This window comes from Parasteatoda tepidariorum, chromosome 9, assembly GCF_043381705.1.
Source record: "Parasteatoda tepidariorum isolate YZ-2023 chromosome 9, CAS_Ptep_4.0, whole genome shotgun sequence".
In the NCBI taxonomy this organism is placed as follows: domain Eukaryota; kingdom Metazoa; phylum Arthropoda; class Arachnida; order Araneae; family Theridiidae; genus Parasteatoda; species Parasteatoda tepidariorum.
Window position 1 is genome coordinate 16,602,403 of NC_092212.1, and position 21,211 is coordinate 16,623,613.

The window sequence follows — 21,211 nt, forward strand, 5'->3', positions numbered from 1 at the left end:
ACTGCGGAACTTTTTTGGTTTAATTAAATAAAAAAAGGGAGATTTCTGTATCATGATCTGTGGCAGAATAATCGCTAAGTCTTGGCAACTTCCAGGCAATGGCCCATGAGAAACTAAAGTAAAAAACGTAACAGAAAGCGAACAACTTGAAAGATAACTTGTAGCCACCCCCGGGCAAACATCTGCTTTATTATTTTTTTATTAAAGTCTGATTGGTGTTTTGGCGTTTGTAGTTGGCACGCCAGATCCCAATACGGAAATTTCCCCTAATTCTTTGTCTTATCAAATTTCTTTCTGAAAAGATAAGAAAAATATTTTCTGTTGTATAACATGTCCAATTGTTTTTGTTTATTGGTTTGAATTCCTTAAGTCAGGGATGGCGAACTAATGGCATGCGACACAATATTCTAGGCACGCCACCGTTCACAAAGTTCACTATGAGGCATATTAATTAAATTAAAATTCGCAAAAAACAAAAAAAAAATTTATTAACAAAAAAATTAACAATTAATGCTGAAAAAACAATTAATAACCATAAAAACCAAGCTAACAATAAATAATGAGCAGAAAAATTAATAGTCCTGCTTAAACTAACATCTTATAACCCAATATAAGTTACTTGCTAATCTGCAACAATAGAAGTCACACTGATGTTACTTTAAGTTGAATTATGCGTATAACAGACATTGAAATTTTTTTTTTATAGTAAATAAAGAGCTTTGAGTTGATAGTATTTGGTATTGTTACTTTCTCAATAATTACGAAATCAAAATTATTTGACGGCATGTCTATGACCTCATTAAACAATTTTTTGAAAAAATGGCAATTGGGTGCATAAAGGTTCGCCACCCTTGCCCTAATTTTATGAGTGGGACCTTAAATTTATGTTTGTAAACTATTACTATTTCATTACATTTAGATTTTGTATTTTCAGCATATATTTCACTATTTTTAACATATATACTTTATTTGTAACATTATTTAAAGAATGCGTTAAATCAAATAATTTATTTTCAGTGTTAGAACAAAATTTATCAAAAGATTTTAACAATAAAAAACTTTACTATGTAAAAACATTATGAAAAAGTTATTGTAATTAAAAGGGAATAGTGGGCTACTAAGTTTTGGCGATGACAGTGGCCTGTGAGAAACTAAAAACACATCACAGAAAAGGTCCTACTCCAAGAATGTAGTAACACGTCTCCACTGGGCAAAAACCACTGCCTGTTTTTTTATTTTATTTTTTTAAATTGCAAGTTTAGAATCTATTTGGTGGGACATATCAAATTACAGAAATATTCCTTTATAATTTTATTTTTTGTAGCCTTGCCATATTTTTTCAATGCACCAAGATCTCTATTTTATCTTTCATTTTCTATTTTATCAGAGAGAAAAGTTATTAAGAACTAATGAACTGTTTAGTATATTAAAAATAAAGTCTAAAGTGTATTAAGTTAGAGCAGAGCTCATTCTAGGCAGAAAAAAGGGCACAGTGCAGAAGTTTAAAAAAAGGGTATTATTATTCTAAAAAGGCAAAAATTTCTTTCTATGGGCTTTACACGTTCTATTAAAAAACATTGTCAATTAGTAAAAGCATTTTTTTTTTCACTTTACTAAAAGTATCAAAGCAATCATATTAATTACTAATTTTTATTAATAAATTAACATATATTGAGTTAATGAGCTAATTAGCTTAGTAATTTATCTAAAATGTATGTTTTTAAGAGTCTGTAGCTATGATTTAATAATTGAAGTGATAAATAATTATGATTTAATGATAGTGGAAGCAACTGCAAACTTTCAAAGACAAGTGCAACAAGGGGGTGTGATGGCTATTTTTCCTTTCCCATATAAATCTATGTATTGACAGCAATGACAAACTTAATAAAAAGAGTTGAAAATAACAAAAGTTTAAGAAATCCATAGTAGAGTTTGGGGAAAAAACAAAGAAGGGTTGAGGAAAGAAAGCGTAGAAAGGGTATGGAGTCTATTATATCAGGGCACTAATTTAATCCAGGGGCAACAGGGTGGATTCTTTTGACTAAAAGGGCAGCAGGGTGCTGCGCCCTGTTTACCCTACCTAGAATGAGCTCTGAGTTAGAGTATATTATTATTAGTAGTGTATTAAGACTATTGGTATTTTAAGTTTTTTATCTTTTTGCATTTAAACTTTTTTTAAAATTTTTTCTTATGCATACATATAAAATTATGTAGCTGGTTTGCTGTTTACAATTTAAGTTGTTAGGTTCTGTTTAAGCTGTTAGTTATTGAAAGTGCTGAAGATTCACTTTGCTTTTGTAAGTTTTTAGTTTAAAAAAAAAAAAAAAAGGAAAAAAGATGCGCTTCACCTTTTTTTGCCTATGCTTAATTTTTAAAATGCGAGAAAAAAATGTGAAGAATCAAAACTAGCTGGGGATATTTCCATATTGGCCCTTGTTTTTGTCAATTATCAACAAAATGTGACGTTTTTGTTCGTTCGAAAATTAAAAAAAGTATTTGTTTTCCTGGGAAAAGCAACATGTTGCACCCTTCAAGTTAGTTTCCTATGTAATGTTTTTGTTAGTTTCTCACTTGTCACTACAAGATAGTCGCCAAAATATTTACATTTTTTATACTAATCACCAAAATGAAAATTTTCCAAACTGAAATTCAAACTGAAATAGACGGTAATTATTATAATATAGCTGTAGGATTCATAATTTAATTGAATTTTTAATACTTAAGAAAGTATAAATAGTAATATTTAGTTAAAACTTAAATTTTAAACTGAACAATATAACTTTCTTGAATAATGAATCTATTTACTTTTTCCTCAGAATTCAAGATGATGAAAGGAATGTAGTAAAAGTTCAATAAATATGGTTTGATTTTAGCTTATTATTTACTCTCAGTTTTCTTTCTGTAACAGGGAGGATTTCAGTATCGGTCAACAAGTTAATTCTTAACCACATCTGGCTAAGGCCACAACATATTTTATTCCAATTTTTTGCTGTTACAACAACGTTTTGATGATTGTAGTAAACTTAAACTGGTTCTAATTTTGAAATTCTACCTGAGCATGAAAAAGAAAGATTTTAATTTTAAAAGTAATTATGAAGGACTTGATTATACATAGGTGGATTTTGTTATTGATTACTAATTTTTTAACATTGCTTGCAGGATAACATACTGTCAAGAATAGCTGATGACCATCTTTTGAAAATTTGTGAACGAATTGGACCAATTTTAGACAAAGAAATACCTCCCACTGTTCCTGGATTAACTTCTTTATTGGGAGTTGGAAGACAGTCATTTTTAAGAACCAAAGAAGGTATTTTTGATTTTCTAAATTATCTATATTTTATTTTCCAGTAGACTACTGGATTTTGCCAGTTTCTCCTAGTCTACGGGTTTAATTTAAATTTTCTTGTTTTTTGTGCAATTAAAAAAATTTTCTAAAATTGAGTGAGTTTCCTAAAAAAATTCCTATCGAAATAGACTTTTTGTACAGATTATTGCTTGCTTGCTAGAATATTTAAATAAGTACAGTACGGAACCCGTTATCCGGAAAACCAAAAAACCGGAATGAAATTTGATAAATTTTCCCGCCATTTAAAAAAAAATTTTTTTTTTCCCTCGTAAGATTTTAGGATTTTTCTTTCTTTTTTGAAAGATGTTCACCCTACCATCATTTTGGAAATAATCATTAGTGTATTACTTCATCGTTTTTTCTTCTTTTTAAGATTATTTCCAAAAAAAAATTTTTTTTTAGTTGGATTTAACAATAATAAAACGGCTTTCTGTAGCGATTCAGAAAACCGGAAGAATCAGCTATCCAGAATAGCGATGGTCTCGAACGTTCCGGATAATCGGTTCCCTACTGTATTACTAATACGTAATGAAGTTAACCTCATTTATAGAAATCAGTTCAAAACTTTAATTTTTGTTATAAAATGTTTAGTTTATTTTTATTCAGAACTCTCTTTTTAAATTAATAAAAAACATTTTTTAACTGTCTTTGATGAATTAAATGCCTATTAATATTCAAAATTATGAGTAAACATGATACATAAAATTTTAAGTTATGTTTAATATCAATTCATAACTGGAAAATGTTGCAGTTTTTTTATTTTGATGACTATTAAAATCCCTAAAAATATTTAGTACATTATGCAACAATTATCATGAAATAAATATTATTTCATAAAATCTACTGGATTTTTTTCTATCCATAATGGCAGCTATGAATTGGTATATATGTGTGTATTTTTGTGTGATTAAGATTAAGTTTCTATGTTAAATACCCTTTATTGATATTTTTTAAATTATGGCAGTGTTGATTAAAGTAACTTTTATGTTTGTGTCGAATTATATGTAGGGTTATAGTAAATATATGCGCATCCTTAGTAAAATTAAAGCACTTTAATTTAAGCAATATTTTTGCTTTAACTATTATGGTTAATTTATTTAAATTTTTTTTTTTTTTTTACATTAAAATATTACATGTATATCTGATTTCTGCTTATTAGAAATTGCTTTTATCTATCTATGCTGAAGAAAACATATAATACCAGTTACTTAAATAATCCAACTTTGAGGAAATTTATTAATGGTAGCTATCTTTCCATCTTACCTATAAAAATTAAATTTGGCAATAACAGAACCCTAATAGGGATATTTGTGTTTTGTGAATCAAATTGAATGTGCTAGATTATAAGAGATTTCTTATTTATTTTGATATAAACCATAATTTTTATCAATTGCATTGTAGTGTATGAAATTAATTCGAATGCACTTAGTATATTAAATTAATTTTAAATCACTTAGTACATTAAATTAATTCTAAATCACTTAGTATATTAAATTAATTCTAATGCACTTAGTATATTAAATTAATTCTAAATTACTTAGTATATTAAATTAATTCTAATGCACTTAGTATATTAAATTAATTCTAATACAGTTAGTATCTACTAGAAATATAATTAACTTTGTTTCTTTCAGATTTGCAGAAACCAAGATGTCAATCAAGCAATTTAATTGCTCGAAAAAATGGTATGCCTTTGCTTCCGTCGCAGGCAGCTCAGTCTACTTATCCACCCAACATTGGTAAAAAAATTAATAAATAGAAAACTATGTAAAACTTAGTTTTCTTTAAGTTACAAAACTTTATTATTCTTTTTTTACAGCTCAAGTTCTTATGTCGAGGGAATTAAGTGGCTCATTATCATGTGCTCATACATTTACACCAAAAGTATATGCTCGTCAACAAAATTATCGCAGATTGCTTGGCCATTTGTCTTCAGTATATTGTGTACTCTTTGATAGAACAGGAAAATATATATTTACGGTAGCTATTTTTTACATATATTTTGCTTTAAATTCTTGTGAAGTTAGCATTCATTGCATAGTATCTGTTAATCAATAATGTATTAATTTTTGTATGATATCTAAATTTTATTATAAATAACCTGATTGCTTTTATGTATAACAAAGATTGCTCTTTTCATGATAAACCTTTGCTTATGGTGCTTAGCATGCTAAAGCCTGTTTTTTGGTTCTTGTGTTGAACTAGCTTTAAGAAAATGGTTTATGAATCAAAAGTAATACATCAAAAGTTTTCTTTAAACCGGAAAAGATACTTTAACTTTTGAGGAATTAAAAAGAAGAAAGCTGTATATATATATTTTAAAATAATTATATTTTGCATAAATTGTAATTAAATACTATAAAACTTTTGTTAAAAGAAGTTGAACAATTTGCAAAAACTTTCTGAAGTAGTTATGTAATATTAGTTTTACTCATCACATCCCATGTTGTTCATTTTCTGACATGTTAATACTTCTTTCACTGCTTTTTGCTATTATTTTTTCACTACTGATGTGTTATTAATCTAAAATATGATTTTCACTCATATTTTTATTATAATTAATTCTTGAAGTTCCCTGTTTTTTTCATAATAAATTATTCTTCATTAATATTTTATATCATTGTTATAATTATATATTACATATCATTAATACACTACAATTTATATTCTTAATGTTTTTACTTATTACACTGTTGATGCACAACTTCCTTGTGTTAATGGTCTGAAAGAGGTCTTAAACTTTTTTCAAATGTTTATTTATTTTTACTCAAGTTAAAACTAATTTCAAAGTTAAAAGAACATTCCTTGATGAACGCTGAATGTTTCTGTAAGCTAAGTTTTCTATACCTTTTAAAAAAAAATTCTGTACTCTTTAGAAATGTTAAACTTCTGTTTCCTTATAATTCCAGGGTGCTGATGATCTTCTAGTGAAAATATGGTGTGCTACGGATGGTCGCTTATTAGCTACTTTACGTGGACATTCTGCAGAAATCACAGATATGGCAGTTAATTATGAAAATACATTACTTGCTGCTGGCAGCTGTGATAAAACCATAAGAGTATGGTGTCTTCGTACTACAGCTCCTGTAGCTGTATTGAATGCGCACACAGGAATGGTTACCTCACTACAGGTAAATATCAGTAGCGTTTTGTCACCTGTTTGTTGTGTGAATTGTAAATAATATTTATTAAGAGATAAAAAGGTTTTTCTATCAAAATTATAATGTCACTGCTATTATTTTACTTTTTTTTTTATCATAATGCAATTTTGGGAATTATAAAAACAACTGCAATAGGATTGGTTACCTCACTACAGCAGAGATGATTGTGCACCTGAAAAAATCTGGATTTTTCGGTAAATGCGATCAGGAAGTTTCCGGAAATCCGAGGTCCAAAAATTTCAAGAAATTATTGATCACATTTATGTATTAAAATTTTTTTTTTTTTTTTTTTTTTTTTTTTAGAAATATTAGAACTCGAATTTATACTTGGCATCTCTTTCATATGCAGGGCTGATTGTGTTCCGGAAAAAGTTCAGATTTCTGGATTTTTCGCTAACTGTGATCAGGAAGTTTCCGGAGATCGGAGGTTCAGACGTTTAAAAAATTCATTGATCACAAAAGTTTCCGAAATCAAATTTTTATTTCGGTGGAACTTAAAAACACAGTTTATTTTATTTGTTTGTGAGGGAGAGCCTACTTTATAAGCTTATATTCAAGATTAATATTCATTTTTTATCAGTAAATATTTATTATAATCATAAACTCAAGAAAGAAAGACATGTTTGTAAATTTCAATTACTTCTCCAGGTCATCATAGGTATGTGTAAAATATTAAATATATTTTAAGTAAACTAAGAAATAGTGAGAAAAAGGAAAAAACCTTGTTCAAATTTTATTCTAATTTTAAACTTTTTTTTATTTTTTACTCAAGAAATTTTCTGGAATTTTGACTAGGGCTCACAATCACCCCTGCATATGTAAATATTTTTTCTAGTAGAATAATAAATGTGATTAGAGATAAAAGTAAACTTATGCATAATTATTCATTTAAATTATGCTGCATATAATTTATTTAGAATTTCATGTTTTGAAAATATCAATGATTTTAATTTATAAAGACGTTAATTTTTTGCAATATGTAATTAATGATTTTATTGGAGAAATTTTCAAGATTTTTGAGTTGGGGCTCGCAATCACCCCTGCTACAGGTAAATATCTGTAGCGTTTTGTCACCTGTTTGTTGTTTGAATTGTAGATAATATTTATTAAGATATCAAAAGGTTTTTCTATCAAAATTATAGTGTCAATGCTATTATTTTTCTTTTTCTTTTCTTAATATAATACAAATTTGGGAATTATAAAAACAACTGCAAAGGAAAGTTCATTCCATTGTAGAAAAACTTTTCTGCTACTGAATTTAATTTTTTTCTTCGCAGTTTGAAACTTTTTTAAAATTATTTATATCTTAAAATTATCTTTTACATCTATATTAATTGTTTTTTAATTATTTTTTTATTTTTATTTGCATATAAAGGCCTTCTGGTGTTAGTGTATTTATCGGTTTTAATGAATTATAAATGGTTGGGAGGTAATACAGTGCAGAACCTCTTATCCGGAAATCAGAAAACCGGAAAACCATATAACCGGAATGAAATTCGGAACCGGAAATTAATTTTCTTTCATTAAAAATATTTTTTTTTCCTGCAAGATTTTGAGCCCATTTTGTTATTTAGAGCGTACAGTGTATTGAGTTGACGAAAGAACTGATTTAGAGGACGGATCAAAAGCAGTTTGTAGACGAATCTCACATAAGCACAAATAGCTTACATATGTTATTAATGTTAATAATAACATTAATAACATATATAAGCCTGTATATAATTTTTATTTCATAATTTCTTTCCTTATTTAAACTTAAGTGTATTATTATTTATAATTTTTTATTATTTCTAAAACTGTTTCAAAATAATTTTTTAGTTTCGTTTTATAAACATTAAAAAAACGGCATTTTGTAGCGATTCAGAAAACCGGAAAAATCAGTTATCCGGAATCGCGATGGTCCCGATCGTTCCAGATAATCGGTTCTCTACTGTATAATATTCTGGGAGATAATGAAGCAGTCCTTGTCGCTCAATGATTACGAGCAAAAGAATGACAAATTTGTGAGTGAAAATAATATTAACTCAAAGCTTTTTTTAAATTTTTATTTTTTGATATATTTTACTAATTTATTTTATACTTGTGATGATGCTATCACAATACCCTCACTTTTACCACAATACCACCACCATACCTTTACTTTTAAAATATCTGCAATAATTTGAACCTTTAAATCTGTTACTTTTTGATTTAATTTATATTAATTTAGAGCATTTTTTTTTATAGTTTTGTCCTTACCCTAAGAAGGAAGATCATCTTTTGATATCAACTGGAAATGATGGCTGTGTGTGCTTTTGGCAATGGAATCCAAAAAATAACACATTCAAGTAATTATATATTTATATTTTCTTTCTATTTTTTAAAAAATCTTATTTTTTATTATTTAGGTAACTAAATAATTCATGTACTTTTCCAGCCCAAAGCCATTGAAATTTACTGAACGTAATAAACCTAATGCTCAAATGTTGTGTACCGCATTTAGCAAAGGTAAGCTTTTTTTAAAATCTATTTTATATTTATTGATATTGAAGTGTAGTATGAATAATGCTAATTTATCCAAGTAAATTAATTTAACATAAATAAGTTTTACTTTACTTCAATAATTGATAAATTTAAGTATTGTTTAAATGGCTTTTTATTGTGAAAAAATGCAAATGTTTTACAGTTGAATGCAAAAAGTAAATTTTTATGATTTTTGAAACAGCTTTTTTTTTTCCCCCTTTTAAATACCTAATTTATTTTTTTGAAGAAAAAAAATTATTAATCATTGCAATCTGAAAACATTTGTTTTTTAAAACTGTTCAAACAATCTTGTTCTTGTCACCTTTAATTTTTTTCAATCAAAGGAGACAGATTAAAATTGTATTTCAGTTATTAAGAAGTCTACTTGTAGTTTGTAAAAATTTGACAACTTTTTTACCAAAGTATTCATTTATGTTATCTACTCCATTTTTTGTTATTGTATTTTATTTATCATCATTATTATTAGATAAAACAAACATTTTAGTGAGCAAGCGATGAAGATTTAGCTCTGAGTGGACAATTTTTATTTGTTAAATAAGTATTCCAGTAGCTGTTTTTCTTACATATGCTTTGTTATTAGTATTCTTATCACACTATGCAACTGATAATTATTTAATCCGTTAACTGGGTATAATGAGATATTTTGTCATGGACATATTTAATCGAATAATATTTTGAACTATTAGGTCTTATTCCCGGCTCTGCATTGTGCATGATGAAATTTTTTTGTCATGGAAATTACTTGAGGTGTGATGATATTACTTACAATTACGAAGAAAAAAAATTCCCCATTGTGATACGAGCTGAACAAAAGTTTGTTTGGTTAGCTGGCTAATAGCATAGTTTATAATCTTGTAAAATGTAGTTTTATTAGAGTTAATTTTTAAAAGGAACTTTTGAATAATGCCAAGGTTGTGAATTATATAAATATACCTAATTTAGTATTTGAATAACTTATAAGATGTGGCTTGTTTTTCCTGCTTAGGTGGTTTATTTTTGGCAACTGGTAGTACTGATCATAATGTTAGAGTTTATAATATTGCTGGTTCCAATGGGCCTGAAAAGATTTTAGAAAGAGAAGCTCATACAGTGAGTATATATCTTAATGAAATTTATTTTAAGTTACTTCTTACAATTATGCATGTTAATGTGTGCTGTATGTAGTGCCAATAAGAATTACTTTATTATAATTCTTAAACGATTCCCTTTATTTTAGGATCGAGTTGATAGCTTGCAGTTTAGCAATTCTGATTGTCGGTTTATCACTGGCAGCAAAGATGGAACTGCATCTATATGGCAATATAAAAAACAGAACTGGACTAGTATTCAATTGAAAATGACCACTAAACTTCCTGGGTAAGCTTTAATATTTACTCAATTGAATTTTATTTTAATAAAGAATATTTGATTGCAATTGTTGCAAAACATGAAGATTTTTTTCACAATAGAAACATGAAGTAAATATGATTTTTTGTAAAAATAAATCTCAATATTTTAAGTTTTCAAAAATAAGTTAGCTTTTACCTGTGTATCATTAGATAACTTTTATATGTTTATATTTACTTATATACCAATTAGTGCTTGTGTTATGCTCTGAAAATGTAGATAATGCCAAACCAGTTGATGAAATTAAAAATAAAAGTTACATTTTTGATGAAAATTTAAAACTCATAGAATCATTTTATTAAAAAAAAAAGAAGCTTATGAAAGAAATCATTTTACAAGCATGTGACAGATCAAGAAATTTAAAAAAAAAATAAACTTATCTTAACAACCTATAGTTATCTAAATTAAGCAGTTAAATGAAGTTATAAAGATATGAATTGGCTAATTTGATTTTCTTTTTATTTAAAATATTACAAATTAATTTTTATATGATGAAAAAGTTTGATTTTTTTACTAAATGTACCTCTGATTAGGTAAATAAAATGTTTAAATTACAAATAATGGATTTATTAAAAACTAGATGTGTTTCGGTGCCATAGGGACCATTATCATCAATAGGATAAAACAGAAGAAATAGTAGAAAAAAGATTATACACATAGACAGATTAGGCTAATTTGTGACGCAACCTGTCAATTTGTATCATTTCTGTTTTTCATTATTCCTTCTGTTTTATGTAGCGTGCTACGTGGTGGCATCTAAACATGTCGAGGTTTTAATAAATACAGGGTATCTGCGCATCTGAAAAGTCATGAAAAATCATGGAAAGTCACGAATTTCGGTATTGAACAAAATTTGTCATGATATGTCATGATTTNAAAATCTAATTTTTAAAATGGAACTTACCCCCCCCCCCAATTACATGGTGTTCTGAATATCTGAATTGTAACAAAATCCCCACTCAGAGTCATATTTTACTAAAATATAAAATGTTTTTATCATGTTCTTTAAGAATTATGGTGTTCTTTCAAAGAATGAAAGATAAAACACCATTTCTAGAGCGAATTATCTTTTAAACTTCTGTGATTTCAGAATTATTATTATTTATTATTTTTTGTTTTATCAATTTAAAATTCTAGCTGAAGCAAGCCAGTCATTGGCAAATTTTTTATATTCCGAAATAAAAACAGAAAAAGCAGGAGTATTTCTTTCCTTTCTGATGAACAATAAGAAAAGTATCTTTAGAATATAATTCTGCAGAAAATTTTTTTTTTGCTCAGTTATTATTTTTCCAGCTATTTCATTGCTTCAACTCTTTCTTTACTCTGTTTTTTAAATTTAAAATCAATAAATATGAAGATGCAGAGTAAACCAGTTTTGGTTATACCTATCATTTAAATTAATGCTATTATAATGCTTTTTAAATTTATTATTCTGTAACTTCGTTAAGTCATGGAAAGTTCTTGGAATTTGTCATGGAAAGTCATGAATTTGAAAATCTAAAATGTAGCAGATACCCTGTAAAAATACTTTTTCTAATTTGAAATATTTTTGCATGATAATGTTATTATAAAAGATTTCTACTGTCATTTTCTTATTAAACTATGTTTGCCGAAAATCAGCATCTATTAAAGAAGTGTTCGAACTGCCACTTTCAAATTGACTTTTTTCTTTCACAGAAAAACAGCTCTTAGTTAATGGGTTGAACTTCATTCCCTTTATTTTGAGTTTCATTTTAGAAACAGAATTGGAACATATTTTTTAATAATTTTTGTGTATTTTTAATGTTCTAATACTTTGCGTTCCAACTGTTTGAAATAATTGTATTTTTATGGTGCAGCACACAGTCGGATGAACCTGAAGATACTAAAGTTAAATTGAGAGTTACAATGGTCGGTTGGACACTTGATGATAGCAGAGTCATAACGGCCGTTAGTGACTTTACAATAAAAATCTGGGATTCTAATTCTGGAAATCTACGTTTTATTTTAAAAGTATGTTTATATGATTTTTACTTTTATAAATATGCTCATATAGATTACCAATTTACCATAACTAAGTATATTCCTGAGTTGAGAGCTTTTAAAAGGCTTTCAATAGATTTGTAGCAATATATATAAATAGTATTAATATTTATTTGTATATTGTGTGATAGTTTATTCAAGGCACTAAGATGAACAGTTAATTTTCTTAATTTTTTGTTCCTTCCCTCATTTTTAAATGTGTATCATTGATTTCACCAGGACTCCAAAATAATGTAAACTTAAAGTTTTGTTTGTTTTATATGAGTGATGAGAAATTTGTAATACTAATGAATAATTTGTAATTGAACTTGGGAATCCAAACACAAGGAATGTTTGTTTTTAAGTACTTTTAATTGTTGAATTAAGATAAAGCAAAAATGCTGTTTAAAGGGAATTTTTCTGTTATCAAAGTAATGAATTAATATTAAAATTTGAACTAAATCATTTAAATAGTCATCTTTGAGGTATTTTGCTTTAATTTATTGATGTGATCATCTCATACAGGGCCCCCACAGGTCAGGGAGAACAGGGAAAACCTGGAATTGTCCGGAAATTTTATTTTGCCTCTTAAAAGTAGGGAATAGTCAAGGAAAATTGAAATTTTTAAAAAAAGCAGCAACTTGGAAAGCTCCTGCATCATACCTAGAAAATAACCAGTCTCAGAATTGTCAGTAACAGTAATCAGTTATTAAGATTTGAGAACTTTAAATAAATCCAACATTTATTAAAATTTTTTATAGTAAAAATTTCACATTTTAGTCAAACTTCCATGCTTCTATCCTCATTCAGTGATGTTTCTTTGCTCACAAAATCTAATATTTGATATTACAAATAAAAAATCAAAGTTGTCTGAAGAAAAATTATGTAGTATAGATAAAATATAGTTTTTCATTGAAATTATCCTGATAAAATAAGGAATTTTTTTCTTGGGAACCATGTCATGCTTACCTTAGTTTTCTAAATTCTAGTCCATTCCTAGTATCAACTCCTCAAAGAAAGAAAAATTAACTATGCTCCTATTAAATAAGTAACTTTTTATATTAAATATCAAAAATAGTATAACAATAAAATTCTTTATTTTAAAGGGACATGAAGATGAAGTATTTGTATTGGAACCTCATCCAATTGATCCAAGAATATTTTTGAGTAGCGGACACGATGGCCGAATCATACTGTGGGATCTAGTCACCGGCACAGTCATAAAAAATCATTTTAATTTAGTAAGTTACTTTTTATGATCTAATATTTTATTGCTGATAATCAAATTCTTTGAAATTCCAGTCCTTTTGCAAAGTTTTAATTCTCACCGATTAAAACATCAAAGATCGTTTAAAAATTTAAATTATAGAATCTAATGATTCGGAGTTTAAGTGATATTGTTAAGTTCTTTAGTGACTTATAACTTTGTATTAAGTAAAATAAAGTCAGTTATTCATGATTACAGGGTTACCACAAATGACTAAAATGCAACTATTTTTGGCATGAGGCGACTATGTCAACTTTTTTTGCTTGAAAAGGCTAAAAAAGCAACTATTTTCGGGAAAAGGAGACTATTGGGGGACTTTTCTGAACTCCTAGCGATGTTTTTATTTTTTTTTATTATTTTTTTTTTTTTTTTTTTTTTTTTTTTTTTTTTTTTTTTTTTTTTTTNTTTTTTTTTTTTTTTTTTTTTTTTTTTTTTTTTAAAGTATAAATTGGGTGGAAAATCTGCACCCATAAGATAGTTTCTGAACATACTAAACTTTTTTCTTCTTAAAAAATAAAAAATTTTGAATTGCAAATTTGAGTTATCACTTTTTAATTTGTTCAATCGGCTCAAACTCCATTGTAAATCTATTTCATTTCTCGATCGCCTTTTCAATGATTATTGCTACGAAATTCTGCATAATTAAAAATAAATAAATAAATAAAATATATATACGATATTACGATGTGTGAATTTCAAATTTTAGTAAACACTTTTCATAAACATTTACGTTTATATAAAAATTATCATATTTGCCACCAACCTGACTGAATATCACTTGACTGAATATCATAGTATATGACAATTAAGTCATTAACAAAATTTTAGTCATATTTTTGTTCTTTTTTAGGCAACTATTTTCCTAGTTTTTGGCTACTGAAAGCAGCTATTTTGTTCATTTTTTTTTCTGTGGCAACCCTGTTATTATAATACTTCATACTATATTTTATGAAGAAAAAATAATTAAATTTTCATTTGTAGATTGAAGGACAGGGTCATGGAGCAGTTTTTGATTGTAAGTTTTCTCCTGATGGATTAATGTTTGCATCTACAGATTCACATGGTCATTTGAGTATTTTTGGATTTGGCTCAGCTGATCGTTACAAAAAAGTAAGTTTTTTTTCTGAAATTTTTCTCATTTTTCAATTTGTAGGAAAAAGAAATTTACTGAGTTGAAATCTATTTGATTTGATTTGATTTTAAATATGTAGCTTTAAGTTTGATTTAAATTTTATAAAGTATTCATTAAAATTCGTATTTTCAGTTCCCCTCCATATATTTCTTATGCTTATTGTAAAGTTATTTTTAACTCTTAATAAAGTTATATTCATAAATATGAATTAAAAAGATTAATTAGCTTCTTTTCTCATGGCAGAATTATATTAGAAATTAAAAAAAAGGAAAATAATTGTAAATGGCTACATTTTATCTTTATTTTCTTTGAATGTAGCCTTAAAAAAATAAATGTTTTTTGAAATATTTTTTGCTTTTAAATAATTCAGTACCATTTACTTCACAATACAGTTAAATATTAATTTGATTTTATTTCTTTATTCATATATTTTTTTTGCATGACAATATCTTTAATTAATTTTAAGTTAATTTTTTGGCTGTAAATTTTTATTTTTAACTCACTTTTTTTTTTCTTTTTTAAAAATTAATCTTTCATAGCTGGGGAGTGGAAAACAAATCCACAGCTAAGCATGTGACAATATCTTACTCTTTGACTCGCAATTTAAGCGCAAATTACTTTCCTATCAAATTTTATCAGGATTTCAAATAGCTAGTTAAATTTTCTTGAAAAATTTTTCTTTTCCAAAAACATTATTAAAAAAGATAGTGTCTAAAATTTCAAATACCATATTTTTATTTAAAAAAAATGCCGATATCAGGCAGTGATTGTGTTGAGGGGGTATCCTTGAATTCTGGGTTTTTCATATTGTCCTTCCGCATCTAAATATTAGGTGCAGGGCATGTGATTTTTCTGCAAATGTCGCGGAATTCTGTGTTTTTCGAGACCGTTGGTTCTCAGATTATAAGTAATCAAAAACTTATAATGCGAGATCATTTTCCCGGGATTCCGCAATTTAAAATTCAAATTTTGAATCTTTCGCTAATTCCCATTAAAGCAAGCTCTACTTACACATAAATCTTCCACCAATGGGTAGACATCCAATTTGATTCTTCTGGTTTGGTACATTTTCCCCATTTTGAATACAGTGGAGCATCGTTTATGCGACGATCACTTACACGACGTTTACATTTATACGACGTTTTAGTGTGGTCCCAAATCATTCCTATTCATTTTAATGTCAAAATATATCGTTTATACGACGCACAGAATCGGTTATACGTCGGTTTTTAGATTTTGTTCACGTTTATTTAATTTGTTATTTTTTCTTGTGTATTTTAAAAAAGGGCGGAATTTGCCAACATGAATGATACAGAAAAGGGTGCCAAGAAGAATGCTNAGATCATTTTCCCGGGATTCCGCAATTTAAAATTCAAATTTTGAATCTTTCGCTAATTCCCATTAAAGCAAGCTCTACGTACACATAAATCTTCCACCAATGGGTAGACATCCAATTTGATTCTTCTGGTTTGGTACATTTTCCCCATTTTGAATATTTCAAACTGCTGGAATACGCCAATTTCACGAATCGAATATCAAATGTGGATTTTGGTATTTACCTAATTTAAAAGCTATACGTTGCGATTCATATTCACGTGATATAAAAATCCAATTTCGCAATTTGTATTTACACGTTTTTCAGATCCAGTTGCTTGATTCGTACTCACGCGAATTTCTGGAACACAACTCGTATTCATGTGATTTCAAAACCCAAAAGCGCGATTCATATTCTCACAATTAAAATCACGGTTTAAGATATTTCTAAAATTATTTACTTATTATAAAGTTGTGGTATTCTTCATTGGTAGGTGTTTTAATTAGAAATCTTACTTCAAAATGTTATGTTAAATACAAAACATGTATGTTATGTAAATTGATATCTTTATGTCGATTTTTTGCACACAAAAATTACCAGGGTTTGTGTTTCTATCTCCCCTGCTATATACTTCGTTTTTAATTTGTATGACATTGATATTGTTCCAATTACATGAAGGAATAATTTAATTATTATCAATGGATATAAATATTGAACTCATTATAGTAGCAAAATATTTCTTATGAAAAAGAATGTGCACGATATTTGAAATAATAAGATCTTTCAGATCTATGTAGTTTCATAAGCATAATTTGAAATTTTTTTCTAGGTTCCTGAGGAACAGTTTTTTCATACAGACTATCGGCCTCTCATACGAGATATCCATCACCATGTTCTGGATGAGCAGACTCAAACAGCACCTCATTTGCTTCCACCTCCATTTTTAGTTGATATAGATGGAAACCCATACCCACCTCAATTTCAGCGTCTTGTTCCTGGTCGTGAATATTGTAATGATTCTCAACTTGTCCCTTATGTTGCTGTCTCTGCAAATGGTTTGTTAATATCAGTTTTATTAATTTAATTAATGATTATTTTCATAATTATATTAATAATAGTAATGCATAATTTCCTTTTTAAATGAATTTAATTATCTAGGAAAAGCTTATTGATTACTAAAATATAAACTTTTTAAGGAAGTATGTTGTTAGCTGATTTCAGTTAAGGTGGTTCTAGCTTTGCAAAATTGTAGTTTGCCATGTTATTTTCATGGCAAAGAGTTATAATTTTCAAAGATCATAATTTTGCTGTGGAAGTTTTGTTTCTTTAGTTATTCATTTCAATTACAAATTTATGAAAGAGAAGTTTTTTTTCTTAATTTTAATGATCTTTTAAAGAAATCTTTTTAATAAAAAATTAGAAATATCCTCATTAGTTTGTTGAGGTGAGGTTTTGCTATTATTGAATTTTGTAACTGTATTATTGCATTTATTTAAAGTTAAGTGTTTATAAATATTGCATGAAATGTTTCTTAAATGCATAAAGGAACAGTTTGAAAAAAAGGTGGAAAAAACTCTTTTGATCACATTCATCTATGTTTAGAGCAAAGAATTTGGGAGTACTACATTTGATGTTTAATTTTGAGGTTTAAGTGAACTGAAAGAATGATGTTTGATTGTCTGGGTTATGTGATAGGTAATAGTTCAAAAATGGTTTAAAGGGGTAATTTTCCTCTTTACTCAATCCTCCTAATTTATGTTTATCGCACTTAAAATCTTTCAGAAATCTGCTTTTTTTCAATAAAAAGTCAATTAAAAATATTAAAAGCAGGAATTTGTACAGCTATTAATTGTTATGATAAACTTCGATAAAACTTTTACTAGAATCTTTATAGTAGTTTTATTTGTTTCCCATTTTAAACTGTCAATTGCTCGATACAATTGTGACTTTTTTTCTATATTTTTCATTTTTAGCATTTGTAAATTTTTTTTATCACTTGGTTTATATTAGTTATTAAATTTTTTCTATCTTAAGCATAGTTCTTAAAATCATGATTAATTTTTATTTATAGGTGAGGCTGAAATTCTAGAACCTGTTCGTTCTGCTAATGATATTCCTTCTAATAGACCAACAATTGATGATATGATTGAGCGACTCCAGCAAGAGCAGAATCAGAATAATCGAGATAATAGTAGTGAAAGTGGATCCAGGAGAGGCCCACCCGATTCACCTAATTCCAGTCGACGAGGACACAGCGAGAGTGAGCAAAATGGTGTTCCTGATCCATTTTCTCCACGTACACCTCGTTCTCAAGCAGGTAACTCTTTTGCAAATTAATTATCTTCTTATTACTGTTCTCTAAGATGTTTTTTCTTATGATGCTGCTTTGTTATTTTGGTTGATTTAAAAACTATTCATAGGCATCTTTAAAAATATCCTTTAGCCAATATCAGAATCCCCGAAAAATAATATAGCAACAAATATAAATCCGCGAAATTTTTTTTAATCTTTTCAAATGTAAGAATTACTAAGTTTTTATTTAATGAGTAGTGTTTTATTAAAAAATATATCTTTAGAAAAGTGATTCTGATATTTCATTGAATGATATTTGATAATTTTATTGTTAAGAATTTATAATTTTTTTTATTGAACTTATAATTTTATTGGTCTATGGATGCAGATTATTCTTAGTCTAATATTTCCCTAGAACATAGTTTTTACTTTGAAATTCCTCTTAATATTTTTTTTTTTGAAACACAAGAATTTTTTGAATTATTTTAGAAAGTAAATTTAGTATTTTGTTCAAATTTTCTGATAAAAATTTTTGAGAACAATATACATTGAAAAAATTTTGTGTCTTAAACATATATCTCAATACAGCAGAATAGTCGGCCTAACTTGGCCTTAAGAGCTAGAACTTGGCCTTAAGAGCTTAAGGCCATTAGACTTCAGACATTCTAAGCATATTCATACCAAAATCAAGTTTCTATAAAACTAATGCTTTGTAACGCTATTAGTTAAATTTTACATGCATACTAAATAAAGTAGTAAGAAATTAAAAAATTCCATGAAGAATACCTTGTTTTATGAAAGAAATAGTTCAGCATGTTGCAGTGCAGAATTCTGATTTTGCATCTGTTATTACTCTGTTAATAACAAGCTCACATTTATGCCAGTTAAATGAAAATATGCTGAAATTAATAAAAAAAGTTAGATTCATAACATAATGAAAAAATGTTTTTGTGATACATAATGAAAAAATGTTTTCAGAAAGTACACTGTGGCAGAATTTTTTCAGACTTTCTGCGACAAATTTCCCTAGCATTAATATTTAACTTTGAATAAATAAATATTTATTTTAGCATTAATATTTATTTAACTATTAATAATTTTTAAGATACTTTTAATTATAACAGTTACTAATTTAAAGTAACAGAAACATTAACATTGTGTTTACGGAAGAAAATATGGAATAAAACGTTTAAAAAATTTAATTGTAAGAGTAATATTTTAATTCTAATGTTATCGGCGCTTTCTCGCATTTTGTATTTGGAATTTTCTCGAATTTTATAAATCATTACAAAAATTAAAATTCTTTAATAAATTAAAATTCGTACATTAATTGAAATCTGGGCAGTAACTCCAAAGTAAAGATCAACAACGAAATCGCATGAATAAAACTCTTTAAAAAAGAGATATTCAAATAATAAGAAGAAAAAAAACGAAAGAAAAAACATTTTTAGAGCAAACTGTCTTTTAAACTTTTGCGATTTCTGAATTTTTTATTTTGAAATTCCAGCTGAAGCCAGTCATTTCAGACTTTTTTTAAATCCAAAATGAGAATAGAAAAACCACGCTTATTTCTTTTCTCCTCTCTAATGCACAAGAAATAAGTCTATGGAAAAAAAAAATTCTGCAGAAAAAAAAAAACATTTTTCGAAAAATTATGCAGAAAGGAAATTTTCCCTCCCCAAATGAAAAATCTTTCTGCAAAAACTCAGTAACTTTCTGCAAAAACTCAGTAACTTTTTGCTACATTGTCGCCGTGTAGCCTCAATTTTGCCACAGGGTTGAAGTACATTTAATCTCTTGTCCTATGCCATTTTTGAAATTTGAAAAATATTTTTTAATGAAACTAGTTTTCAACAGTTATTGGTCTTATTGAGAAATTTTCTTTTGTAGCTCATAGCCGCGTCGGTTTGAGAAGAACCGGAGATGTTGAAGGTGTTCAGTCTGTGGGGAATTGGCAGTCTAGAGGAAACCAACCTGACATGCAGTGCACATCAAAGCGTTATGTTGTGAGACCAATAAAACAATCTATGGCTAATTCTCTAATGAAAACAAGAGTCACCCTTGCTGAGCATGAAATGAATCTTTACAACCAGGAACGGAAGTGGCGTCCACAGCCAGAGTCTAGCAGAGTACGTATTCATTAATAAAATTGACATATGGACTAGGATGGGGTTTAATTTATTTAGAGATTTCTTTTTAAATGAGAATGGAAATATTTCACAAAATTTTCTAATATTTAGACAAAAATATCCATTTTCTTTGCATGATTTCATTACATGAAAAGATGAAACAAAATGAATACTGTGAAAAGTATTTTTTGATTAAATAAATTTGAATTAAAATAATTTTTAATCACAGATGCATATGACATATAGATTTTTTAATCTACAAAAAAATCCTATTATTTATATAGTCTTTTATTGATGTAAAATTAAAATGGAATGGAAATAATTGATACAATTGTCAAAAAATTTGTTTTCTTTTCTAAGATAACAAAAAAAAAAAAAAAAAAATTTAAACATTTGTAACCATGTGATAAATTTTCGCCTTCAAAAAGTTACTAATTTTACATAAGATTTATCTAATTTTTTGAAAACTTTTTTAAATTTGGATTTTTATCATTTTATTTTAACATTAAAAAAGACCAAGAAAAAAAAAAGCAAATGACTTGGAATTAAAAAATTAATTCATCACAACAATTGAAAATCTGTGTATTTACAACGTGTTGGAAATGTTTTTTACTTATTATTGTGGGCTATCAAAATTTTTTTTACCTTATTGAAAA

At 27.2% G+C, this 21,211-nt stretch overlaps 1 protein-coding gene across 1 annotated transcript in view; it reads left to right on the forward strand.

The window, feature by feature from the left end:
- Positions 1-21,211, forward strand: part of LOC107449527 (bromodomain and WD repeat-containing protein) — a 51,546-nt gene that overhangs the window by 1,768 nt on the left and 28,567 nt on the right. Inside the window, exons 5-18 of the mRNA XM_071185238.1 lie at positions 3,160-3,310; positions 4,984-5,088; positions 5,169-5,329; positions 6,259-6,480; positions 8,737-8,837; positions 8,927-8,997; positions 10,019-10,122; positions 10,250-10,389; positions 12,258-12,411; positions 13,527-13,661; positions 14,669-14,797; positions 16,964-17,189; positions 18,206-18,451; positions 20,317-20,555. Of these exons, the coding sequence (XP_071041339.1) occupies positions 3,160-3,310; positions 4,984-5,088; positions 5,169-5,329; positions 6,259-6,480; positions 8,737-8,837; positions 8,927-8,997; positions 10,019-10,122; positions 10,250-10,389; positions 12,258-12,411; positions 13,527-13,661; positions 14,669-14,797; positions 16,964-17,189; positions 18,206-18,451; positions 20,317-20,555 (2,184 nt within the window). The remainder of the gene's footprint in view (positions 1-3,159; positions 3,311-4,983; positions 5,089-5,168; positions 5,330-6,258; positions 6,481-8,736; positions 8,838-8,926; positions 8,998-10,018; positions 10,123-10,249; positions 10,390-12,257; positions 12,412-13,526; positions 13,662-14,668; positions 14,798-16,963; positions 17,190-18,205; positions 18,452-20,316; positions 20,556-21,211) is intronic.